The 25,936-nt window shown below is 54.7% G+C and overlaps 1 protein-coding gene across 11 annotated transcripts in view; it reads left to right on the top strand.

Annotated features, from left to right (window-relative positions):
- Positions 1 to 25,684, top strand: part of IQCE (IQ motif containing E) — a 53,027-nt gene extending 27,343 nt beyond the window's left edge. For 5 of the 11 annotated variants that reach the window (XR_004057988.1, XR_004057985.1, XR_004057990.1 and 2 more), the window contains 12 exons: positions 138 to 301; positions 1,699 to 1,754; positions 4,069 to 4,268; positions 7,873 to 7,977; positions 9,767 to 9,857; positions 13,444 to 13,611; positions 16,772 to 16,795; positions 20,202 to 20,312; positions 20,768 to 20,967; positions 22,097 to 22,200; positions 22,548 to 23,178; positions 24,794 to 25,684. Coding sequence is in view for 4 of the 11 variants with exons in the window: in XM_030932542.1 (XP_030788402.1) it covers positions 138 to 301; positions 1,699 to 1,754; positions 4,069 to 4,268; positions 7,873 to 7,977; positions 9,767 to 9,857; positions 13,444 to 13,611; positions 16,772 to 16,795; positions 20,202 to 20,312; positions 20,768 to 20,967; positions 22,097 to 22,200; positions 24,794 to 24,915 (1,345 nt within the window). In the remaining 7 variants the exon portion in view is untranslated. The other 6 variants (XR_004057986.1, XR_004057987.1, XM_010366667.2 and 3 more) reach the window with 6 other exon arrangements.
- Positions 25,685 to 25,936: the final 252 nt, after the last annotated feature.

The raw sequence follows: 25,936 nt of genomic DNA, 5'->3' as shown, positions 1-25,936 counted from the left end.
TCAAATACTCACCTGCAAAAGCCACTCTGAGAGCTCATGACCAACAGGGCAAGCTGTGATTCACCTGCCCCTCGTTTCAAGCATGTGTGAAACCAGCTTAGCAATGCAAACCTCAGCCCACGATTTGGTTGTTCCAGGCCCCTGGGGGAGAAGAAGACGGGCACCAAAAGGCAGAAGAAGATGGGCAGTGCCCTCCTGAGCTTGTCCCGGAGTGTCCAGGAGCTCACAGAGGAGAACCAGAGCCTGAAGGAGGACCTGGACCGCGTGCTGAGCACCTCCCCCACCATCTCCAAGACACAGGGTACCTTCCTGAAAGCCACTGCAGGAGGGAGGCCAGGGAAGGGCGGGGCATGGCCACTGGACAGGCACCACGAGGGCAGATGTGAACCCTTGAGCGACGCCAATTCCCACGTGCGCCAGCACCTGCCACGGGCCATGCGGTGTCCGGGGGATGGAGCCGCGAACGGATGCTTATAGACACCCCTCGAGGAGACAGTGCTGTGGGAGGGAGGGAGGAGCTGGGTCACATGCGTGACAGGTGTGTCAGGTGGCCGTGCCGTGAACGAGGGGAGGAGGACACGTTTTGGGGTGAGGCAGGTGGTGTGTGCAGCAGCAAGCAGGGTTGACAGGAAGGTGCCCCCAAGACAGTGACAGCTGAGCGGGACCCAGAAGGAGCGAGACAGCCATGAAGACGGCAGCAGGGGTGGGACAGGCGGGGCAGGGCTGAGTGCCTGGGAGACACGTGGAGTGTGTTCCCTGAGGCCCAGTGGGGCGGGGCGGGGCAGGGTGCCATGGGAGCCTTAAGGGTGCCGTGGGAGTGTTAGGCAGAGGGTGGAGGGGGCCGTGCTGCTTCCCGAGGACCCCTGGCTTCTGTGCAGAGACAGGGATGGTGGCAGATAGAGGCTTCTGCACTCGTCTAGTCGGGCTGCTGGTGGCCTGGATGGGGGGAGCAGTGGGTGTGGTGAAAGGTGGTCAGGGTCTGGTTGCATCTTGTAGCCAGAGCTTAGGGAAACTGCAGAGAGGGTGTAGGCTCTGAGAGGGAGCAGCCAGGCTCCAAGGCTTTTCGTCCCAGCAACTGAAAAGACAGAGTTGCTGTTTCCTGAGATGGGGAAGGTAGAGGAGCAGGTCTGGGGAAGAGCCACGGGAGGTCTGAGTGTGTGGCAGTGCGGGCCAGGCAGTGGCTGTGTGGGGGTGCGGGGCAGAGGCCTGGTCTGGAGAGCGAAGCATGCGGGTCACCAGCACTCAGGTGGATCGAGTGAGCTCACCCTGAGTGAGAGGAACCTGGTGGTGTATGGTGGGGCGGGGGCAGCCAGCAAGGCAGAGGGGAGGAGTGACCAGCGAGGGACTGTGCATGCCAGGAAGGGGACAGGCTGAGAACCGATTATTGGATTTGGCAGAATGACAGTCATCAGAGATCTTGATGAGAACTGTCTTAATGGCCTGGCCAGGTGGAATCGGGAAAGCATGTCACCCTGAGATGCTTGGAGGCCATTAATACAGACATCTCTGCACGGTCCAAGCGACAGAGACTGGGCCTGTGCTGGCGAAACCCCCAGGGGGCCGGGACCTGTCAGTGTGGCTCTGCAGCCCCGCAGGCTGCTCCGGCTGCGGGAGAGGAGCCTCAGGCCGTACCCGAGAAGGGTGGCCCTGCTGGCAGTGCTCGCCAGGAGCCGTTTGAAACCACACTGCTTCCCTCAGGTTATGTGGAATGGAGCAAGCCCCGGCTGCTGAGACGCATTGTGGAGCTGGAGAAGGTGAGCCGGCGTCTCAGGGCCACTGTCCTTGAGGACCAGGGGCCTCATGCTGTGGGGATGGGCTCACGGGGTGTGGAAGGTGGTGCTGAGCATGGCACTGGCTGTCCGCCAGGCAGCACCACACACAGACCACAAGGAGACTTCTTCCAGGTGTAGACAACGCTGAAGGCAGCTCTCACGCCCCTCGCTGGGCTGTGAGCTTCTGTGCGTGGCCGCAGGCAGACGCGCTTCGCACTGGAGCCCCTCACGGTCCAGCCCCCCTGTGCAGGCTGTGGGCTGTGCCCTGCCCGTCGACGACCAGGCGCTGCCTCCACCACTCAAGTTGTGTTGGAATCCACAGGGAACTGTTGACCCAACTCCTGGTCAGCCAGAAATACTGGGAAGTGAACGTTTCCCCACATCCCCTACGCGACTTTGCAAAGTAGGAATTAGGCAGATTCTATTGGAATTGGACCTGTGTTTGGGGTTGTGTTTTTTAAGATGGAGTCTCACTCTGTCCCCAGGCTGGAGTGCGTGCAGTGGTGCAATCTCAGCTCACTGCAAGCTCCGCCTCCCAGGTTCAAGTGATTCTCCTGCCTCAGCCTCCCCAGTAGCTGGGACTACAGGTGCCTGCCACCATGCCTGGCTAATTTTTTGTATTTTTAGTAGAGACAGGGTTTCACTATGTTAGCCAGGATGGTCTCAATCTCCTGACCTCGTAATCTACCCGCTTTGGCCTCCTGAAATGCTGGGATTACAGGCATGAGCCACCGAGCCTGCATGGTTTTTTCTTTTTTTCTTTTTTTTTTTTCTGAGATGGAGTCTCACTCTGTCGCCCAGGCTGGAGTGCAGTGGCGTAATCTCGACTCACTGCAACTTCTGCCTCCTGGGTTCAGGCAGTTCTCCTGCCTCAGCCTCCCCAGTAGCTGGGATTACAGGTTCCCACGACTATGCCCAGCTAATTTTTGTATTTTTAGTAGACATGAGGTTTCACCATGTTGGCCAGACTGGTCTCAAACTCCTGACCTCAAGTAATCTGCCCACCTTGGCCTTTCAAAGTGCTGGGATTAATCCCAGCACTTTGGGAGGCCGAGACGGGCGGATCACGAGGTCAGGAGATCGAGACCATCCTGGCTAACACTGTGAAACCCCGTCTCTACTAAAAAATACAAAAAACTAGCCAGGCGAGGTGGCGGGCACCTGTAGTCCCAGCTACTCGGGAGGCTGAGGCAGGAGAATGGCGTAAACCCGGGAGGCGGAGCTTGCAGTGAGCTGAGATCCAGCCACTGCACTCCAGCCTGGGCGACAGAGCGAGACTCCGTCTCAAAAAAAAAAAAAAAAAAAAAAAAACAAAGTGCTGGGATTACAGTCGTGAGCCACCGCACCCAGCCTGGACCTTTGTATTTTAAATAGTAAATTGGAGCATCTGTGTTGTTTGGCCAAGAAGAATAAACCTAGAGGGAAAAACGTTTTTAAAAAATAGTTTTTTACATATGTACAGTGTAGAAAACTAGCCAGATACAATGACTCACACCTGCAATCCCAGTACTTTGAGAGGAGGATTGCTTGAGCCCAGGAATTTGAGACCAGCCTGGGCAACATAGCAAGACCCCATCTCTACAAAAATGAAAGCAATTAGCCGGGTGTGGTGGTGCACACCTGTATTCCCAGCTACTTGGGAGGCTGAGGCAGGAGGAACCCTTGAGCCCAGGAGTTCAAGAATGCAACAAGCTGTGATTGCACTCCAGCCTAGGTGACAGAGCCAGACCCCGTCTCAAAAAAAAAAAAAAAAAAGAAGAAGAGAAGTTTCTATAAATTGTGGGCATTTAAAATATAGAACTTGTTGGGAAGTCAAGGCACCCAGAGGTGGTTCGGAAACACAGTGGGTAGCACGTCCGAGAGCCGGGAGAGGCAGGAGTGGAGGGTGGGACGGGCTCAGTGGCACTTTGCAGGCGACACCAGGACGTCACTCGAGACTGAAAGCATAAAGGTTGAAAATGTCAGCAGTTCCAGGGGATAGGAGGGTAGATGTGCAGGGTCGTTTGAGTCACCTCCCCTCGTGCCCTCCTCTCTGTTTTAATGGCTTCTGCCCGCGCCTTGCCTCGGCAGGGGTCTGGCGTGCCTCACTTCTGATTAAAGAGAGCTGAGCAGGAATCATGCTCTTCCAGTAGCCCTGTGCCCCACGGTGTCTCCGGGTAACTTGGGTCCCCTCAAAGCTTTCTCGTGGCCCTGCTGGAGACTCGGTTCGCCCTGGTTCGGTGTCTCTTTTCTGGGTTTGGTAAATAGAAAGTAGAAATGAGAACTAGCATCTAACACGTGCCTGTGTTGCCTCCAGAAACTAAGTGTGATGGAGAGCTCAAAACCACATGCCACAGAGCCAGTCAGATCACACCCGCCAGCCTGCCCTGCATCCAGCTCTGTGCTGCACAGACAGCCACGAGGGGACTGCAACAAGGACCACGAGCGTCTCCGAGGGGCTGTGAGAGACCTGAAGGAAGAGCGGACCTCCCTGCAGGAGCAGCTGCTGCAGAGAGAGTAGGTCCTCCTGAGGCCCCCCAGTGTCCCACGGGAGCAGCTGCTGCAGAGAGAGTAGCTCCTCCCGAGGCCCCGCCAGTATCCCCACGGGAGCAGCTGCTGCAGAGAGAGTAGCTCCTCCCGAGGCCCCGCCAGTGTCCCCATGGGAGCAGCTGCTGCAGAGAGAGTAGCTCCTCCCGAGGGGGCCCCCCCAGTGTCCCCACGGGAGCAGCTGCTGCAGAGAGAGTAGCTCCTCCCGAGGCCCCGCCGGTGTCCCCACAGGAGCAGCTGCTCCAGAGAGAGTAGCTCCTCCCGAGGCCCCCCCCGGTGTCCCCACGGGAGCAGCTGCTGCAGAGAGAGTAGCTCCTCCCGAGGCCCCCCCCGGTGTCCCCACGGGAGCAGCTGCTGCAGAGAGAGTAGCTCCTCCCGAGGGCCCCCCCCGGTGTCCCCACGGGAGCAGCTGCTGCAGAGAGAGTAGCTCCTCCCGAGGCCCCGCCGGTGTCCCCACGGGAGCAGCTGCTGCAGAGAGAGTAGCTCCTCCCGAGGCCCCGCCGGTGTCCCCACGGGAGCAGCTGCTGCAGAGAGAGTAGCTCCTCCCGAGGCCCCGCCGGTGTCCCCACGGGAGCAGCTGCTGCAGAGAGAGTAGCTCCTCCCGAGGCCCCCCCAGTGTCCCCACGGGAGCAGCTGCTGCAGAGAGAGTAGCTCCTCCCGAGGCCCCGCCAGCGGCCTCGCCAGGGAAGCAGCTGTCACTCCTTGTGGAAACTGATCTTCGCCGGGGTTCAACAGTTGTCAGTTTGGAAAACTGTTCAGCTCATAGTGGTCACTGCATAAATATTTTTATATGATTCTAAAACTTTTATATGATTCTAAAACCACTTTTGGTGGTGAAATAAAGGCAGCTTTAGTGATAACAAGAAGACACTAACTGACCATATTACATTATCAAAAGCATGAGGGGTCGGGCATACCTGTCATCCCAGCACTTCGGGAGGCCGAAGTGGGAGGACTGCTTGAGGCCAGGAGTTTCAGACCAGCCTGGGTAACATAGCAAGACTCCATCTCTCCAAAAAAAATTTTTTAATTAACTGGGAGTGGTGGCTCATGTCTGTAGTCCCAGTTACTCGGGAGGCCACGGCAGGAGGATCGCTTGAGCCCAAGAGTTCAAGGCTGCAGTGAGCTATGATCATGTCACTGCACTCCAGCCTAGGCAACTGAGTGAGACCTCAACTCAAAAAAAAAGTATAGGGAATGGTGGGAGAGCACATTTAAATCTCTCTACCCTGAATTCCAGAGAAATCTTCAAATTGTCTACTAGAGATGAATTAACTTTCATTGGTTTATGTAAAATCAGTTAGATTTTATGCAGCATGGTCTTAATTCAGTAATGTGTTTATGGGGCATATGATCTATTAATACATATGAAATAAAACATAAATGCTGCAGCCTGACGCCGTGGCTCACGCCTGTAATCCCAGCATTTGGGAGGCCAAGGTGGCAGGATTGCCTGAGTCCAGGAGTTCGAGACCAACCTGGGCAGCATGGAGAAACCCCATCCCTACAAAAAATACAAAAGTTAGCCATTCGTAGTGACTCAAGCTGGTAATCCCAGCTATTTGAGAGGCTGAGGTGGGAGAATCACTTGAGCCTGGGCAGTCGAGTCTGCAGTGAGCTTTAATCATACCACTGCATGCCAGCCTGGGTGGCAGTGAGACTCTGTCTCCAAAAAACAAAACAAAACAAAACCGAAGAAGACCTAAATGCTGTGAAATACTTGGTGTGAACATAGGGCTGGGAAGGCAGGGCCTCACCGGGTGTTCCGGACCTCCATGACCTGTGGCCACCTAGCACCCAGCCTGGCTCCTGTCCTCCTCCTATTTGCGGCTCCTCTGGGCTCGGCTCCGCCATGAGGCAACCACCTCTATCATCTTTGGAATGATGTTTCTCTCTAGTTTGCAAGAACTACCGTGACTTGCCCCTCAGAGTGGCCTGTGAAGCAGCAGCAGGAGCAGGAGCTGGGAGCTGGTTAGTATGCAGGAGCCCAGGCCCTACCCCGGCCTTTGGAATCACACTCTGCATCCAGTGGGATCTGCAGGTGATGGGTTTTTTTTGAGACAGAATCTCTCTCTATCGCCCAGGCTGGAGTTCAGTGGCACAATCTGTGCTCACTGCAAACTCTTCCTCCCCAGTTCAAGCGATTCTTGTGCCTCAGCCTCCCAAGTAGCTGGGATTACAGGCATGCGCCACCACACCCGACTAATTTTTGTATTTTTAGTAGAGATGGGGTTTCACCATGTTGGCCACGCTGAGTCTGGAACTCCTGATCCAGATCTGCCCGCCTCGGCCTCCCAAAGTGCTGGGATTACTGGTGTGAGCCACCGCGCCCAGCCCTACAGGTGATTTGTGTGCCCTTTAGGGTCTGAGAACTCGGCCAGTGCCTCCCAGCCTGCTAAGTTCTCTGCTGCCTGCTGTGAACAGTAGAAGGCCAACCCGTCCCCACTATCCTTACCCCTCATATGAGGTCTCAGATCGCATTTATACCAATTGATAGGTCGTTTATAAAAATTAGTATTTCATGACAAGGTTTTCCAATTAAGCAGTCATTACAGAGTTCATAGACATCAGGTAAAAAAAAAAATTAAGGTAGTCATGAAAGGTAAATAACTTCTGGAATTATCTATGAAACTGTAAAGTGGCATGATAAGAGCCACCTCTTATTAGCCCTAACTGTGTGACAGGGACTCTGCTAAGCACTCTAGGGTTTCTGGCATTTAATAGAGACTTGTAGGCCCTGAGCAGTCAGGGCTCGCAGACAGCATACAGTCCATCTGAGACTCGGACAGAAGTCTCCGTTGAAGGCCAGTGTGTGGCCATCACACCACATGGGACGCAAGAAATGCATCTGGGAGCGGTTCAGCTGGAGCCCCGCACAGGCAGTCACAGGCAGTGGCACGGTCTAGGCAAGGCAGGCCCCTGTCCCATTCACGAACCCCGCGCCTGCCTGCAGCACCCCCACGCGGGTGCGAGGTCCGTGCCAATGAGTGGTGGCTGGAGGGGCAACTCCCCATTCTATGGCCTGATGGCAGGGCCTTCTCTGGCATCGTCCTGTTGATCCCCTGCACACAGCAAGTGCTTGGTTCAGGGCAGGCAGGGCCCTGAGGTCTGTCCTTGGCACTGTGTGATTAGAAATGGGCCTTTTGGCCAGGCACGGTGGCTTAAGCCTGTAATCCCAGCACTTTGGGAGGCCGAGGCGGGCAGATCACGAGGTCAGGAGATCAAGACCATCCTGGCTAACACGGTGAAACCCCGTCTTTACTAAAAATACAAAAATTAGCCAGGTGTGGTGGCGGGCGCCTGTAGTCCCAGCTGCTCGGGAGGCTGAGGCAGGAGAATGGCGTGAACCCAGGAGGCGGAGCTTACAGTGGGCCGAGATTGCGCCACTGCAGTCCAGCCTGGGTGACAGAGCAAGACTGTCTCAAAAAAAAAAGAAATGGGCCTTTCGTGGTCCTCCTGCCCCCGCTGTCCTAAGGAAGGGTTGAGCACTGTCACTTTTCAGAAGTGCCTTCCTGCTCTGACATAACCTCCAGTTTTCGTGAATGCTGATGAGTCTCCTATTCTGTGTGTGCAGTTTGGAGGTGAAGCAGCTCCTGCAGGCGAAGGCTGACCTGGAGAAGGAGCTGGAGCGCGCAAGGGATGGCGAGGAGGAGAGGAGAGAGAAAGAGGAGGCTTTGAGGTATGTGACCTGGGTCAGGGCTAGAGAGAGGAGCCAGGCGAGTCTGCACTCCTGCCACCACTGCAGCCCCCCGAGGCATCTCAGCCTCTCCAGCCGGGTTTTTAGAAAGGCCACACCTCCCTGCAGTCTTTCCCTGGTTTTCTGTCACCCAGTTCAGGAATAACCTCTTGATGCTGAGCAGAGCCTACCCTCTGGCATCGTGGCCACCTCCCAGGGGCATCCTCTGCTCTGGCTGTGCCAGCACCTGCCCCTTCCCAACGAGCCATCACACTGGCCTCTGGTCAGAGCCACCCTGGTGTGGGCCACGTCCTCAAGAGGGGCCGCCTGTGCCCTCAAAGTAACGCCATTCGCGAGATCCAGGAAGCAGCACCCACCCCACGGTCCATCAGCTGCTGGGGGACAAACACCCTGAGATCGACCACACGGAGGCGCAGAGCGGACGGCAGTCCCGACAGGCCTGGCCTGGGGACCCTCAAAAACGTGGTGCTCAGCAAAGAAAGCCAGACACAAAAGGCCACGTAGCACACGATTCCGTGCGCAGGAAACATCCAGAACGGGCGGACCCACCTGAAAGTGCTGCTGCTAGGGGCTGGGAGGGGAGCGGGGACTGCTGACGAGCATGGGTTCCTTTCTGGGGCGATGCAAATGTTCTGGATTTAGATAGGGATGGTAGGTGCACAACATTGTGAATATGCTAAAATTCACTGAATTACACACTTTAAAATAGTGAATTTTATGTGATGAGTCTTAACTTTTTAAAATGCACAAAAAACTAGGTTAGAAATCTGAGCAGACATATTTAGCATTCAGAATAATTAGTAAGACATAGATTACTGGAATGAAGAAAACCTTGGCTGGGCACGGTGGCTCATGCCTGTAATCCCAGCACTTTGGGAGGCTGAGGTGGGCGGATTGCAAGGTCAGGAGTTCAAGACCAGCTTGACCAACATGGTGAAACCCCTTCTCTACTGAAAATACAAAAATTAGCTGGGCGCAGTGGCAAGTGCTTGTAATCCCAGCTACTCAGGTGGCTGAGGCAGGAGAATCACTTGAACCCAGGAGGCGGAGGTTGTAGTGAGCAGAGATCATGCCACTGTACTCCAGCCTGGGTGACAGAGTGAGACTCCATCTCAAAAAAATTTTTTTAAAAAAGAAAGCGTTTCATTTTCAGGAGAAATCTGACTGAATTCTGTCAGAAGGCTAGAATTAAAGTAAATCTGAAAGAGCACATGTGCAGAAATGAATTTTTTTTTTTTTTTTTTTTGCCTTTAGTACCTGGAATGAACATCTAAATTGCAGTGCCTTCTGTTCATACTATTTACTAAAATGCCAGTGATCCCTGCTTATTTATCTCAAATGCGTGGGCTCAAGTGATCCTCCGGCCTCGGCCTCCCAGAGGGCTGGGATCACAGGCGTGAGCCCCCCGCGCCCGGCCTCCTACTTACTTATCAGTCTCCTACTTACTTTATCAGTCACAAAATGGATTCTGTTTTTAGTTCTTAGCTGTTTCAGGAGAGGTGCTGGGCCCTGGGGGTCCTCAGCCCTGGCCTCGTTGGGCTTCTAGCCCAGAGCAGGAGACAATAGGAAGTCCCGGCCTACGATGGGGTTTCTGGTGCCGTCAGGTCATAGCTGGGGCCCAGTGGCTCAGGGAGACATGACCCCACCAGCCCTCTACAGGCTGCCTGGAGTCCCCCTGTCTCAGCGTGGACCGCCCACCCCACCCTGCCCTGCGCCAGCCTTCATCACATAGTGACAGGTGAGGCGTCTTATTTTTCCCTTTCCGCCTTAGAGAGGAGATTCAGACGCTTACCAGCAAGCTCCGAGAACTGCAAGAAATGAAGAAAGAAGAGAAAGAGGATTGCCCGGAAGTTCTTCATAAGGTACGGTAACCGTTTGGCTGAGTCTCCCGTCAGGTGTGGTGAGACTTCTGCTGGTCATGACGGTTCCGACCGTTTCCCTGCGCAGAGTTTTTTCTAACCATCCACTGAAAATCCCACTCCCTTTTATCATCACAATTGATTTCTATAACTCATGTCGTGTGTGTCGAAGTCCGACGTTTTGGATTAATTGACTGTCAGCAAATTGACTTCTCGAACTGATATTTGAGTCTCAAGGCTGGTGAGTAAAGAGTTAACAGGCCGGGCGCGGTGGCTCAAGCCTGTAATCCCAGCAGTTTGGGAGGCCGAGACGGGCGGATCACGAGGTCAGGAGATCGAGACCATCCTGGCTAACACGGTGAAACCCTGTCTCTACTAAAAAAATACAAAAAACTAGCCGGGCGAGGTGGCGGGCGCCTGTAGTCCCAGCTACTCGGGAGGCTGAGGCAGGAGAATGGCGTAAACCCGGGAGGCGGAGCTTGCAGTGAGCTGAGATCCGGCCACTGCACTCCAGCCTGGGCGACAGAGTGAGACTCTGTCTCAAAAAAAAAAAAAAAAAAAAAAAAAAAAAAAAAAAAAGAGTTAACAAAAGCTCAGCCATGCGGAGGGTGTAGGGATGTGGCCAGAGCTGTCACTGAGAGGCAGGAGGCGCTTGGGGGAAAGGACAAAGGCTCAATCCGGCCTCTGCATGGAACTAGGCCTGCGCCGTCTCCTCTCATCTAAGTTCCAGAACACGAGGCCGGCAAAGCCTCAGCGGGGACTGCCCTGTGTGTGGAGTGGGGCTTCCTCTGCCCTCTCTGCAGAACACAAGGCCAGCAAGGCCTCAGCGGCCACTGCCCTCTGGGTGGAGTGGGGGTTCCTCTGCCCTCTCTGCCGTTACTCAGCTGTGTACGGGTTGAACATGAAGTGACTGTTAGCAGGGACCCGGCAGGTGAGCAGGGACCCTAGGCGGATGCCCTCCTGCCTCTCCACTCCCTCCACGTGTGTGGACGCTACCCAGGGGCAGCTAGTCGAGGCGGCGTCTCTGTGTCTCCAAGGTCCCTGGCTCTCTGCTGCCTCCCTGGAGGGTCACAGCCATGCTCTGGTCACCATGGCCAGTGCTGCCTGCACTTGCACTTCTGGTGGCAGAAGTGCGTCCTCACAAATCCCCTTCCAGTGGGTAGGATCCTTTGGAAGGCAGGTGTGAGCCCATGCATGTTCAGGCAGGAAGCAAGGAGCTTGGCGTCACCATCCTGGGTCTGCAGTTCGCTCTAAGAGGGGCTCGTGGATAAAACCAATCGAACCCACCGCCTGTGGTCCCAGCTGCTCGGGAGGCAGCAGTGAACCAAGGTTGCACCACTGCACTCCATCCTGGGCCACAGAGCCAGACCCTGTCTCACTAAAAAAAGAAAAGAAAGAAAGAGAGAAAGAGAAAAGAACAATGTCTGAAAGCAGAGAGAGAGGAGAGACAGAGAGGGAAAGAAAACAAAAATGTCTGAAAATACTGCTGAAATACAGCCTTTTCTGTGTGGTGGGGTTATAAGCTTTTTTTTTTTTTTTTTTTTTTACTTTCTTTTAGTGTTGTCTGAATTTTTCGTAATAAGCATGTATTAGCTTTGTGTTATTTTCCTCCTCGGGAAACATTTCTATTTTAGAGAACAGGAAGAGTGGGATTGAGTGATCAGCTCTCTGAGTAGGGGAATCAGCTCTTAGCATTCACGTGGGAATGATTAATTGCAGGTTAAATGGAGTGACAAGAGTGGGTTTAAGAGTTGCCTCAAGGAATTTATAAGCATGTGAACATTTAGATTTTTTTTAACTGTCTGTAGTTGTGTGAGTAAATGTTCATTTATCTTCTGAGGAGCTGATTTTACCTTTCCGATCACATTGGCACGGGCCACGTACTAACAGCTGATCTCACTTTAGCGGAACAGAGGCCTGAAAATGTGTCAGGACTGAGGGAAGATGAGGCTCTTCTTAGGGTCACAAAATCGGAATGTGGAAGCCCAGGGCCAGAATGCTGGTGCCAGGCAACTTGGTGCCACAGCTAAAGGGATCTTGAAACAGCTGGTTGTGTGGATGTACCCAGGGCATCTTCGTCAGGGATGTTAAGATGTGTAGACACGCAAGTGACTGTCCTAGGAAGTTTACACTCCCAGGTCCCTAGAAACAGGAGGCAGGGCATGCAAGGCCACGCAGGAGCAGCACGTCGGCCCGGAGGCGGCAGGGATGTGCGGAAGACCTGGGCCAGGGCCTTTATCATGGGAAGGAGCGGGAGAGGTGAGGTGAGCTGGCTGGTTAGGGCCAGCGGGCTGGAAGCTTGAAGAACTTCAGCAGGACCTGGGCCACAGGGTGGTCTTGAGCTGTCCCGCACCTGGCCCTGGGTGATTAAGGCTGAGGAATATTGCCTCCTGGAGTGTGGGCCCCAACGCAGGAGGCGATTCTGAGTGTGGGCACTGGATTAGTTGCTTGCATAGGATGGCCGTGCCCAAAGGCAGGCCCTTCACTGTCTAGGAATTGGCCAGGCCCAGAGGGGCATCAAGGCCCCAGATGCCCAAGCGTCATAACACACAGATAATGAAAAGCCAGTGCAATCCGTTCTGTGTTTGTTCAAGTCTGTGGACAGGCCACCTGTGCCCGCGCCTGGCCCAGTGTGCACTGGGAGCGGTCTTGTGTCTCCCTCTGGGGAGGGCTTTCAGCAACAGCATGCTTTCCACCGAGCTTGCATTCTTGACATGAGAGGCCTTTTCATTTGTACTGGGTAGTGTCCTGTGGATGATACATTTGGAGTCATCAGTGTTAGAAATCATAATTTTTCTTTTTTCTTTTTAGAGACGGTCTCACTCTGTTGCCCAGGCTGGACTACAGAGGCACAGTTATGGCTCACTGCAGCTTTGACCCCTGGGCTCAAGCGATCCTCCTGCCTCAGCCTCCTGAGTAGCTGAGACCACAGTGGTGTGCCACCACACCCGGGTATTTTAATTTTTTTTTCATAGAGATGGGGTCTCGCTGTGTTGGCCAGGCTGGTCTTGAACTCCTGGGCTCAAGTGATCCTCCCTGCTTGGCCCCCCCACATTGTTGGGATTACAGGCGTGAGGCACTGCACCCAGCCTGAAATCGTGGTTATTTCAATGGTCGTTATAGCAATCCTGGCTTGTTTCTACCTTAAAAAACATGGTAGAAATATATATATTGCCTTCAGTCCCAGAAATCCCATGTTTATAATTTAGAGTGTTAAACTAGAAAACAGAAAAGGACCCCAGAAAAACAATTCTTGAAGGAACAAAATGTGACCGAGTGTAGTGAGTGTGTGACAGCCGTGTGAAGAAGCGTCCTCTCTCTCTCCCAGAAGGTGTGGCCAGACAGAGTTGAGGGAGTTTAATGAGAAGTGTGTCTGCACGTGTGTGCTCGCCTGGACACTGTTTCTCAGCAGTACAGAAGACCGCTGTCATGTGGCCTGTGGACCAGTGTGGAACAGCTCTCGCCACATTCATAAGACTCGCCTGATAAGCCCAGCCGCACCATGCAGAGTAATATCCTGTCCCCTTGCCGGGTACTGCTCGTCCCTGCCCTGGCTTCATCGTCCTCTTACTCCTTCAATTTCCTGCAGGCCCAAGAGCTCCCAGCTCCCACTCCCAGCAGCATACACTGCGAGCAAGACTGGCCGCCGGAGTCCAGTGAGGAGGGGCTCCCGTGGCCCCGCTCCCCCTGCTCTGATGGGAGAAGAGACGCCGCGGCCAGGGTGCTGCAGGCCCAGTGGAAGGTGTACAAGCACAAGGTGAGGCTCCCCAGGGTGACCCGGGCTGCTCCCTGTGAGTCTTCGTGCTCCAAGGCAAGCCACGCACTCTCTAGGAATGACTAGGCCTGGGGGGGCCAGCCGGGCCCGAGGTGTCCGAGTACCGTAACATACAGAAAATAAAAACATCATTCACACACTGACTCATCTGTTCTGGGTGCATTTTGTGCAATACTGAACATCTCGCCAGATTTCTTTTCATACAGTTTTCTTCCAGAACTATTCGAAAGTAAGTTTTAGATGCTATAAAACATTAGCATGTATCTTCTAAGGAAAAGTGTCTTCTCCTACCTGACCACAGCACCGTGACCGCACCTCAGACTGTCACAGCAGCTTTATATCCTCACCTACCGGCCCTTCCTATTCACATTCCCCAAACATCCCGAGATGCCGCCTGCAGCTCTCTGTTTCCCACTAGCATTCAGTCACGGCGGTTCTCAGCCCACCTCCCGCCAGAGCCTGGGGGTTGGTTGGTTACATCTCCTTAGTGTGGTTCACAGCAGCCCCCACCCTTTCTTTTCTTTAACGAACGGGTCACCCTGGCCGATTTGTTTGTTTGTTTTTCTGAGACAGAGTCTTGCTCTATTGTCCAGGTTGGAGTGCCGTGGCACGGTCTGGACTCACTGCAGCCTCCGACTCCCAGGTTCAAGCAATTTTCCTGCCTCAGCCTCCCAAGTAGTTGCGATACAGGTGCCCGCCACCACGCCAAGCTAATTTTTGTATTTTTGGTAGAGACAGGATTTCACCATATTAGCCAGGCTGGTCTCGAACTCCTGGCCTCAGGTGATCCACCCACCTTGGCCTCCTAAAGTGCCAGGATTACAGGCATGAGCTACCACACCCAGCCTTTTTTTTCTTTTTTCATAGAGACAGGGTCTCACTCCGTCACTCAGGCTGGAGTGCAGTGGCACAATCGCAGCTCACTGCAGCCTCGACCTCCCGGGACCAAGCAATCCTCCAGCCTCAGTCCCCCAAGTAGCTGGGACTACAGGCAGGCACCACCACACTTGGCCAATTTTTGTAAAGACGAGTCTTGCCATGTTGTCCAGGCTGGTCTTGAACTCCTGAACTAAAGCCGTTCACCTGCCTCGGCCTCCCAGAGTGCTGGGATTACAGGTGTGAGCTACTGCACCTAGATGTTTTTTCTTTTTCTTTTTTTTTTTTTTTTTTTGAGATGGAGTTTTGCTCTTGTCGCCCAGGCTGGAGTGCAGTGGCATGATCCCAGCTCACTGCAACCTCTGCCTCCCGGATTCAAGCAATTCTCCTGCCTCAGCTTCCCAAGTAGCTGGGATTATAGGCGTGCACCACCACGCCCAGCTATTTTTTGTATTTTTATTAGAGACAGGGTTTCACCATGTTGGCCAGGCTGGTCTCGAACTCCTGACCTCAGGTGATCCACCTGCCTTCGCCTTCCAAAGTGCCAGTATTATAGGTGTGAGCCACTGCACCTGGCCTTTTTTTTCTTTTTAAAGACATTTTCTTTCTTTCTTTCTTTTTTTTTTTTTTTTTTTTTATTGAGATGGAGTCTCGCTCTGTCGCCCAGGCTGGAGTGCAGTGGCCGGATCTCAGCTCACTGCAAGCTCCGCCTTCCGGGTTCACGCCATTCTCCTGCCTCAGCCTCCCAAGTAGCTGGGACTACAGGCGCCCGCCACCACACCTGGCTAATTTTTTGTATTTTTACTAGAGACGGGGTTTCACCGTGTTAGCCAAGATGGTCTCGATCTCCTGACCTCGTGATCCGCCCGCCTCAGCCTCCCAAAGTGCTGGGATGACAGGCGTGAGCCACCGCGCCCGGCCTAAAGACATTTTCTTTGGCAGAGAGCAGGCCAGTGTGTTACAGAATGTTCCCTGTCCTGGATCTGTTTCCTTATGGGGTCATTAACTTACTCCTCTGTCCCCTTAATTTCCCATAAATGAGAAAGAAGGTCTCCAGCTCTGATTCACCCAGGTTTGCTTTTGGCAAGAATGTCTCACATTGAGGCTGTGTACCCCCATCCCCTCAGGCCGGCCCCTGTTTGTGTTTCTTACCTGGTCATGGCTGCTGGCTTTCGCCATTTTAAAGAAACAAGTTTCCCTTGGTAACTAGCCAGCAGTTTATAGGGGACAGCTTGGCCTCCATGAGGTCCATCCCCGCCACCTTTCCCCTTGTGGCCTTAGTGCCCTTCATGTCACAGCTGTCTTCGTCTGAAAAGCAGTTTCCTTATTTGCGGGGCCAACTCATGGTCCTCCCAAAAGGGTGGGAGAAAACTTAGTGACTTCCCTTCAGGTGCTGAGCAGATGCTGGCTTGTCTGTCTGTCTGTCTCTCTCTGTCTCTCTCTCTCTTATTCAGTGTATATATTTCTTTGCTTCCATCTTACATTCTGTTGGTCCTTGTACTCAGTTCCTCCTTAATCTCCCAAGGGACAGATCCTGTGTACAGTAGTACAAATGTGGGCTGTGCACTCTGATGACTATGGAAAATCAGCCGGCTGATGTACCTGTTATCTGGCCGTGGCCATTCCGTGCCCTTAAGTGCATATTGATTATTTTGGCGTCAGCATCTGGGAAGGACTTCGTTCACATCTATAAGAACACGTGCTCCGAGAGACCCTCTCTGCTGACTGACGCTGTGTGTCAGCTGCAGCCACAGAAACTTCCCAAGACACCCAAGGGTGACTGATGACCAGTCAGGTTGAGGCCAGTGATCCAGACCCCTGAACCAAAGTCCCCTTCATAACGTCCCCAGCAGGCAGCCTCAGCCTCCGAATTCTGGGACTTATCCAGAAAGTACAGTGGTCCGGACACCTGTGATGTGAGAGGGCTCCGCATCCACCTCCTTAGCTGCACAGCTTGGCCTAATGGAGTCTCTTCTGCACAGCCAGAGGACCGGCACACGGCACAGACACATCCCTTCATCTGCAGCTCAGGCCACCTCGTGACTCCCGGAGAATTCCCGCCATCCTCATTCTGCCTCTCACTTTCGTCCTCCTTACAAAGGCGTTTGTTTGCTGGGCCCTGGCAGCTCGGGAGGGAGGAGCCAGGGCAGCCAGGCCTCTTGTTAGCTTGATCGACGCCTGTTGGCAAGATCAAGGGCTGAAAACCACTGTGTGGGGAAACATTCATCCTTCTCATGTTTATTCATGTATTTTTTCTTTTTTTCAGAAAAAAAAAGCTGTTCTGGATGAGGTAAGTGAGGTTTATTTCATCAGTTTCGAAATACGGATTTGTATTTTGTTATAAAGTAGGTGAGGGGATATTTAAAGATGCGTTGAGTCCTTTTCTTTTCTTTTCTTTTCTTTTTTTGAGACAGAATCTCGCTGTGTGGCCCAGGCTGGAGTGCAGTGGTGCAACCTCGGCTCACTGCAACCTCCGTCTCTTGGGTTCAAGCGATTCTCCTGCCTCAGCCTCCCTAGTAGCTGGGATTACAGGTGCGCACTGTCACACCCGGCTAATTTTTGTGTTTTTAGTAGAGATGGGGTTTCTCCGTGTTGGCCAGGCTGGTCTGCAACCCCTGACCTTAGGTGATTCGCCCATCTTGGCCTCCCAAAGTGCAGGAATTACAGGCATGAGCCACCACGCCCGGTAAGTCCTTTTCAAGAAACCAAACCAGACCCCAACATTAAGTATAACATACATAAGAAATAGAAACATCAAATAAATATTTGGATAATTTTCCACTTTCAAAATCTCTTCATTCATTCCTTCCTTCCATTTATTCTTTTCATGCACATTCACTGATCACCAGCCCTGCATAGGACAGTCTCAGAGGCTCTGGGACGCAGAGGCTCAGACACACAACTGAACAAGTGGTTACAGCCCGGGATGGCGCTGGGGGCGGCCAGCCCTGCACACAAAGGCCAGGAGGTCCCTGTGAGGGGTGACATGCAAGGTGGGCCTCATGGGACACATGTCAGAGCTCGCTGCACCAGGAAGTGAGGGGAGGGTGTCCTAGCAGAGCCAGCGGGATGAGGAGTCTGAGACAGGGCGAGGGCGTGGAACTGGAATGGAGGTTGAGTATGTCACCCACAGCTGAGAACTGACAGATGGATGAACAGTGCAGTTCCAGCCATGATCCTTTTTAGAGAGGAGCTAGAAAGTGAGATCTTTATTTTGCTAGAGTCCTGGTGGCCTCAGATGCTCGCCTCTCCTTTAGGGCCCCTTCGGGGACAGCAGTGTATTTGCACTTAGACCGCGGGAGAGGCCCCAGCCCCAGTCACTCAGAGCGGCCAGGCCACAGGGCTTCTCACGCTGCCTTCTTCCTCACCAGCAGCTGCTTCTCCGTGGTAGGGCAGACCCTGCACCCGCTTGTCCTCACACTCCCCCGGTGTATCTGATGCCAGCAGGGTTGACAGCTCTGCCATCAGGGCGGGGCTTGCCTTCCCCCTGCCCCACACCCATTGTCCCCTTCCCCTTGGCCACATTACTCATCCACAAGTGTTTGCTGGGCTCCTGCCATGTGCCAGGCACGTGAGGAGCTTGTAACAGACCAGCCAGACACTGTCCAAATTTCACGGGGTTCATACTCTGCAGTCAGGACAGCCAGAATGGTCACAAGTGTGGGTGGCGCACCAGGCTCGGTGGCCTGTGCGCAGTTGCAGTGGGAGAATGTTGGCATCTGAAAGCCAGGTCACAGCCGCATGAGCGCCCTCCATGAGCAGGTAGCTGGACTGCCCACCTGGCTTACCACACTGTCCCTGAGGAAGGGCCCCTGCTCGCCACTACCCTAGTCTTCAGCCTTCGGTTCTGCAGCCCCTCCGTGCCTGGCCTCCTCGTCCCTGAACTTGCCCCACAGCCACACTCTTGTCCATACCCATCTGACACATCTGCAGTGGCAACTTACAACATTCCCGTCTGACTCTCCCTCCCATCCTCCAGCAGCCCTCAGGCCCTCATCCTGAGGTCTCCAGCACGTCAGCCTCCCACCTGCCCACTCACCACAGCCTGCCCAGGCTCCCGGCCCCACAGCCGGCTGTGGTTCCTAGCACATGCCCCTGCCTGGCATCTCACTTTGTGGTTATTCTTGCCGGCCTCCCGTCAGAATGCAAGCTCTTTTTGCCACAACACCTCTGGTGCCTAGACTAGCGCCTGGCATGTGGGAGGCATTCGGTAAATGCCCTCCAGCGAGTGGGTGAGGGGACCCGGGCTCCTCGGCCAATGGGCCAGTCAGTGGTGGGTGCCGTCTCCCCATCCTGCTTCTCTCCCTGGCGCCCCCCCATGCCTCAGGGTCCTCATCTCTAAAGACAGCAGTGAGGCTGCCTGTGTGGGGCTGTGGTGGGCGTGGCGTTTGCCAGCGTGTGCGCAGTGTGTGGTGTGACGGAGATGCATGCCCCTCTCACCCCTCCGGCTGGTGCAGAGCCCCCTGTACCTGGCAGCCGCTTTACCGGATGCTTCTGGGCAGCCTCCATGTGGTCACCACACTGTGGCGGATCGTTCATTGTTGATAGCGAGCGCTGCCTCGCCCTCCCCGGCAGAGCTCTTTTCCCACCCCAGTGTTCTTCCCCTTGCTTTAAGACAAAACAAAGGTGCTTTCTGTTCCAGCAGCGGCAAGCCTGCTAACCTCACTTGGCATGGGGCTCGGTGGGCATGCTCGTCATTCTCCTAACATGTTTGAGAGCTGCCCGTATCAGGCTGGGAGGGCTCACAGGGCTAGAGGCAGATTGTTCAAAAATAAGTGCTTCCCCGAAAATGGAGCGTGGACTTCTCATGAAGTGAGATAGAGTCTTACTGTGTCACCCAGGCTGGAGTGCAGTGGCCCAATCTTGGCTCACTGCAACCTCTGCCTCCCAGCTGCAAACGATTCTCATGCTGCAGCCTCCTGAGTAGCTGGGACTACAGGCATGCACCACCACGCCTGGCTGATTTTTGTATTTTCAGTAGAGACAGGTTTTTACCATATTGACCAGGCTGGTGTCAAACTCCTGGGCTCAGTGGATCTTCCCACCTCAGCCTCCCAAAGCACTGGATGATAGGTGTATGCCATGCCCAGCTAATTTTTTGTAGACACAAGGTCTTGCTATGTTGCACAGGCTGGTCTGAATTTCCTGGCCTCAAGTGATCATCCTGCCTCAGCCTCCCAAAGTGCTGGGATTACAGGCATGAACCACTGCACCCGGCCACATTTCCTAAGAAAATCATTTAAGATTAAGCTCCAAGGATAAATTATTCTCTTCAGATCACTTTAGAGGTCCTGTTGCCCCTTGCTTGATTTAGAAAACGTATATGGAAAGTCGATGAAACCAGTAAACTATTCCAACCCGGAAAAACGCTCCAACATGAAAACATAACCATGTGTGAAATACCAGCTCCTATTAGCCACTGAAAGGGACTGCAGTGAGCAGCGAGCCCTTCCCATTCCCAGAGTCCCCACCGTGCTGACAGGCGCCGCGCCCTGTGCTCCCTGGGGTGCCAGTGAATGTCTCACGGACTGGGGTGAGTGGGAGTGCGGAAGGCTCTTTGGGAGACTGGCTGCGCAGCAGTGAGAGGAGTTGCGTTCCTACCGCCGAGGCAGCTCTCACCTCGGCGCCTCCCTCTCGCCCGCCGTTACCCCGGGCATTCACATCCGCTTTTCTCTCCCTGCTTCCTTCCCTGACAGGCAGCTGTGGTGCTTCAGGCAGCTTTCAGGGGACATCTGGCACGGACAAAGCTCTTAGCAAGCAAAGCATGTGGCTCAGAGCTGCCCAGCATGCCAGGCCTCCCAGACCAGGTAACGTCGGGGCGCTGGACATCCCAGTGGCCATCTCCAGAGCTGCTCATCTCACACTCCATCCACTGAGAAAGCCCAGGGCACCTCTCAGCCTCCACATCCCCGCCCGCCCAGCAGGCATCCCTTCCACTCCATCCCTGGCCATGCAGGCCACACAGGCCCCTCTGCACAGGCCCCTCTGCATAGGCCCCGGATGGGTATGGCATTAGGGCCAGATTGCCTTGAGCTGCCAGAGAGTCAAATAGCTCCATGAAGATGTAGCTAAAAACTACCAAAGATAGACACAGGCCATGCCAGCCCCTCCTCTGTAAGGAGGACCAGGTGTTTGTTTAAGAATCCCTACAGTTTAAAAATTCAGAACCCGCCGCCAGGAGGCTGCTCACTGACCAGCAATTCCCGGGAGGTAGGGCCACCTGAAATGGAAACTGAGCTCTTCCCGTCTCCCTTACACCCAGGGTGTCCCCGGGGCCGAGCACCAGGAGCCAGCAGGGGGCTGCCAAATAGTCGTCTTCCCTACTGTCCTTGTGCCCCAGAGCTCTCCCGTGCCCCGTGTTCCGAGCCCCATCGCCCAGACCGAGGGCAGCCCTGCGCAGGAGGAGGCCATCGTCATCATCCAGTCTGCTCTGCGGGCACACCTGGCCCGGGCCAGGCACAGGTGAGTCAGGGTCACAGGGATGCCCCCTGCGACACAGACGCAGCGCAGGAGGCTGCCCACTGCAGTGGGCACAGAGCACTGGGCGCAGGGCATGTAGCGGGAACTGGAGCATCACCTGCCACCTGCCAGTGGGACCTCAGTTTGGGGCCTGAGTAAAGGCTTCGCGTCGTGAGGACTCCCTGCTGCACCACGGGCGTGGAGCGGGCTGGAAGTTCTGATCCTCGGGAGCCTTTCCAGAGTCGCTTCTTCCCTACTGGGAGGAGATAAGAAGAGGAGCTTCAGACACCATGTAGCTCAGGTCGCCATCAGTCTGGCCTGGCTTTCGGCTGTGCTGATACGTCATCCCTTTGAAAGAAAACTGTGATGTGACCTCAGTGTTGGACATGGCATATGACAGGCGACACGTATGGGGTCCAGGTGGCAGCGTTCCTACAGGCCTCCCGGTGGATTCGCTAGGACTCTCTTGGTGTCAGAAATCAAAACCCCTTGAAGTGAGCCTGGGCAGAGGGGGAGTTTAGAGTAGGGGGAAGAGATGGCCCCGCTCCCTCACCCTCCTCTGCTTCACCCTTCGTGGGGCTTGTTCCCCTCTTATCACAGACTGCTCTGGTTCTCGGCCTCCATGGTGGAGATGCGCAGCCACCCAGCACTTCCAAGTGAGCAGTTTCTCCCTCCAAGGCCGCATCTGCATCTCGTGGTCCTGATCCCATGTGGCCTGGGACACACCATGGGCTCAGGAGTCGGGGACCCGTCGCTGGGCAGCGAGCCTCAGCCAGGACGTGGAGGGCCATGCAACCTGCAACCACGTCCCTGGGGAATGGCAGCCGGGCTGACCCAGACAGGAGACAGGGAAGGGAGCCGTCTGAAGCCAGCTTATAAAACCGAACTGGCCTGACCTCAGCATGGTCCCCGAGGAGATGCACAGGGGACGTGTCTGAGGCTCTTCATGGCCGGACGTTTCTGGACCCTGGGTACATCTCGGGTACAGGGCTGGCCGTGGGGCTCAGGGGTGGCTGTGTGTTTGCTTTCACTGGAATACTTGCCTCCAGGCAAATTAGTGAAGCCTGTCGTAAACCTCAGAGAGGCTTGTACTCTCTAAAGGCAGAATCAGCTGGCATTTTCTTTTTTCCAGCGCTACCGGTAAAAGAACCACCGCCGCAGCTTCTACGAAGAGGATATCGGCTTCAGCCACACACGGGGATGCCTCCTCCCCACCCTTCCTCGCAGCTCCTCCTGGTAATTTCATTCATTTGGATTCTGGCACCAGGGCAGCTGGTCTGCTGAGGTCCCAGCCAAAGAGTGGCCACCTCCAGGAAGGCCGGGCTGTGTCAGGACGGAAGGGAGGAGTCTCCCATCTGGAGCTGCCTCTGAACTAAGCGTTGCCTTATGCCAGGAAGGCCCCCAACAGAGCCCCCCTTGGCCCAGCTTGTCCCTTGTCCCTGGAGCTGCAGAGGTCCTGGCTGCCTTTATTTTTACTCTCAGCTCCAATGGGACCCAGGTGGCTTCCTCCTTCGGACCAGCATTTCTCCCGTTTGTTTGTTAAGTAAAACTGTGTTATTGTTTCCTTTTCTATTTTGTTAAAGCCCAAAAACAGTCAGTGAAGAAGCCGCTGGCGCTACAGGATGCCACACCCTCAGGTGAGGCCTCATCCCTGCTCTGCCGCAGCTGCCCGGAGCTGACGGGGATGCCCCAGCAGGACCCTGCCTTTCTCTGGCTGTCAGTCCCTTCATGTGCAAAGTAGAGAACAGGCTAGACAGCTCAAAAGCCACTCTGCACCCCCAAATCTATGCTGCTCTGCATAGACTTGAGATCCCGTGTGTTATCCTGCAATTAGAAACCCCTCATTGACGCTTCCTGTAAAGGGAGGATGAGTGCAGAGGCACAGTGTTGAGACACAGGACTGTCGGGAGATGGAGAAGGGCGGCCTTGAGACCCTGTTGAGGAGTGTGGCGTGCAGGGCTATGTCGCGTGGGTAGTGTTAGGTGAAGGGCTTTGCTGTGCTGAGTCCTTAGGTCTCCAGGGTGGAGTCAGGGAGGGAGGAGACAGAACAGCAAGGAAAACCACAAAGGAAGAGGCTCTTCTGAGCCCAAAGGATGAGGGTGATGAAGGCCGGGGGTGAAGGAAGGGTGAGGCCTGCCCGGGACCTACACGCCTTAATGAGAATGTCCCTTCAGGACGGGCCCAGGGAGGCGGCGGCCCCCCAGCACCACTCCAGTAAGTGCGGGGGCCCATGGTGGGCGGAGGCCTTGCTTTCTTAGGAGATCCCTCCTGTGATGACACGGAGTCACGGAGTCGGGAAGAGGCCGTTTTGGGGCCCACATCAGACCTGGAGCCCGAAAGCCTTGCCTCCCCAGCGGGTCCCGTTAGGGACTGTGTCTTAGAGAGTCTCCTGCACGAGCTAAGAACTGTACACCACGTTTGACCTGGAAATACCACAGATGAAATCACGTTTTTTTCTTTTCAGTCATTTTTTAACCTAGTTTCGTCAGAGCTAGAAAACTTTGAACTTTGATATTCGCTCCAAAACCTCCATTTGTAAAGCTCAACAAAAAGATGAGCCACCTGGGGTTTCGGGGAGAATGTGCAGACACGCAAAGCTGTCCGGCCGGCCTGTGACTCACGGGCTCTGCAAAAGATTTTCCACTGTTCTGCCGGCTTCACCAGACCCTGCATTCGGCGACCTTTAGAGGCTTTGATCAGGGGCTAAAGCGGGCCTTGGTGCTGCCCTTCTCTCTTGCTAAACGCAAGTGATTTTGAAGGGGCAAGTTCATCCCAGTGACCCAGGGATTCGGCTTGATTGACCTAAGGAAATGTCTCTGGGAAAAGTATAAATCGAGCTTTTGTTTGAGCTGATTGGTGGTTTTTGAAGATTAGCATGAAAACTGTTTTTAATTTCCTAAGGTTCCCCTTTAATATGAATTTTCTTGGAAGTTGCAGGAAAAAAAAGCTGACACAGTTACAGTATCTGCAGCATGGCCGAATTGCCATTTCCTTCCCTTTTTAAAATCTCACATCAGCAGTTTGTTACTTTTTTACTTTCATCTTTCAAGGCAGTAAGAGTCAGGCTCCCTGGCGAGGAGCTCTGGGGCTGCTGGTGTGGTAGGGCCGGTCCCTTCTTCAGCTCTGGTACCCACCCCCATCCCGTCTGTAGGTGGCTTCCCATTCTAGAGTGGATTAAAAGTTCTGAACACTCTAGATGCTTATGAAGGAAGTAGCATCCAAGGGGGAATGGCCGAGCAGCTTGCAGGCTCACAGCAATCCGTGCCTTGCCCCCTCCTGCCTTCCATACCAGTGGCCAGCGAGTTAACAGGGAAGCTGGCTTTTTTTTTTTTTTTTTTTTTTTAAGATGTGGTCTCGCCGCGTTGCCCAGACTGGTCTAGAACTCCTGAGTTCAAGCCACCCTCCCACCGCGGCCTCCCAGAGTCCTGGGGTTACAGGCGTGAGCCACTGCACCCAGCAGAAACGCTCCTACGCACAGGTAGCCGCCCAGCCAGGCCCCAGACTCCTGGGCTGCTGCTGTGGGAACGACTTCCGGGGAATTCCTCCAGCGCAGACTCGAGGTTCCTCCGTGCTGGCAAATGTCTGCTTTTGCAGGAGTTTGGATTTGGGGAATGGTGATACTCAGAGCTGAGTGTGAAGACTAGGAGAGCGAGGCTTTCTGGCAGGTGTGTGAGTTGGTCCTGTGGGCCTGTGTGCCCCATGGCTTACTGCTTCTGGGGGTAGCCGCCGTCTTACCTGCTGGGGAAGACCAGACAGTGTAAGGGTGTGTGTGGTGGCAGCCCCTGAGGTCAGCGTGGCTGACCCGTCTCCCTGTGGTTCATTTCCGCAGACCCCTCTCCCGCAGGGCCGCAGCCCGTGGCACCTCCACCTGGGGATGACGTCAACTCCGATGATTCCGATGATATTGTCATCGCCCCATCTCTGCCCACGAAGAAGACCTTTCCAGTCTAGGTCCCCGTCACTGTCTCCATGACGTGATGGCAGCACTGCTGAGGACACAGGAGCCACGACTGGAAAGATAATTTGTCGTGTTAGGAGAAGAATGATACCTACTTAACATCTCAACATCGGCGTCGTCTCTCTGTGCTTTTGCTTGTGGAAGGAAACCCAAATGCCTTTACTTTATTCTCTGGGGAGGGCCAGCGGCTCGCATCCCCCTCATCTCCAGCTGCAGCTGGGATGGTGGGTTTTCATTGCCGACAGACACGTCTGCCGTGAGCTCGCGGACACCAGGGAGCCCTGTAGTGACATGTTATCTGACCACCTCGCCACCTGCCCACGACCTTGACCATGAGGAGCTGCTGTCCGCAGCTAGCGCCGACACCACGCCCCCTCTTCCTGGTGACACCCATGACAACCAGGATTTGCTTCGATCTCGGCCCAGTAGGCCAGGCAGAGGCGCCCCGCTGTGCCTTAGGAAGGTGTGAGACCGGCTTCCCCCATCCCCACAGCAAAACACGACATGTCCCAAGCCAGTGAGGAGCTAAAGACACCCAGGTCCCCAAATGAGCCTACTCCATGCCCCACCTGCCCACACCATCCTTTCCCGTCACCCTCGCTACCCCCTGGAACACCGCCCTCCAGAGCTGCCCTTCCCAGGAAGGAGTTTGGTTGGATTCTGTCACTGTGGAGACAAAGTCTTTTCTTTAATTCCAAATTATAATCACAAAAGCAGCATCACACTTGCTTTTGAGAACATCAGGGTGATGTCTGTTCCCAAACCGGCAGCGGGTGCCTTAGCCTCTGTGGGGCCACCCAGGGGAAGGAGAGGAGAGGAGGGTGAGGAGGCAGGCTTGCCGTTCCAAGGGAGAGCACAGGCTCATGGTGGGGTGTGTTGCATGTGGTGTCTGGGACAGTCCCCATCACTCCATGTATGCGGCCTCTACACTCCCAGCTCCACTGCTGGCCTGGGCTGGGCTGGGCTGGGCGTGCGGAGCCTGGGGAACCAGCGGCTGAGGAGGCCTGGGAGGAG

Source organism: Rhinopithecus roxellana, chromosome 6 (genome assembly GCF_007565055.1).
Source record: "Rhinopithecus roxellana isolate Shanxi Qingling chromosome 6, ASM756505v1, whole genome shotgun sequence".
Classification (NCBI taxonomy): domain Eukaryota; kingdom Metazoa; phylum Chordata; class Mammalia; order Primates; family Cercopithecidae; genus Rhinopithecus; species Rhinopithecus roxellana.
The sequence above is the reverse complement of the archived record's forward strand: the minus strand, read 5'-3'. Positions and strand labels throughout refer to the sequence as shown.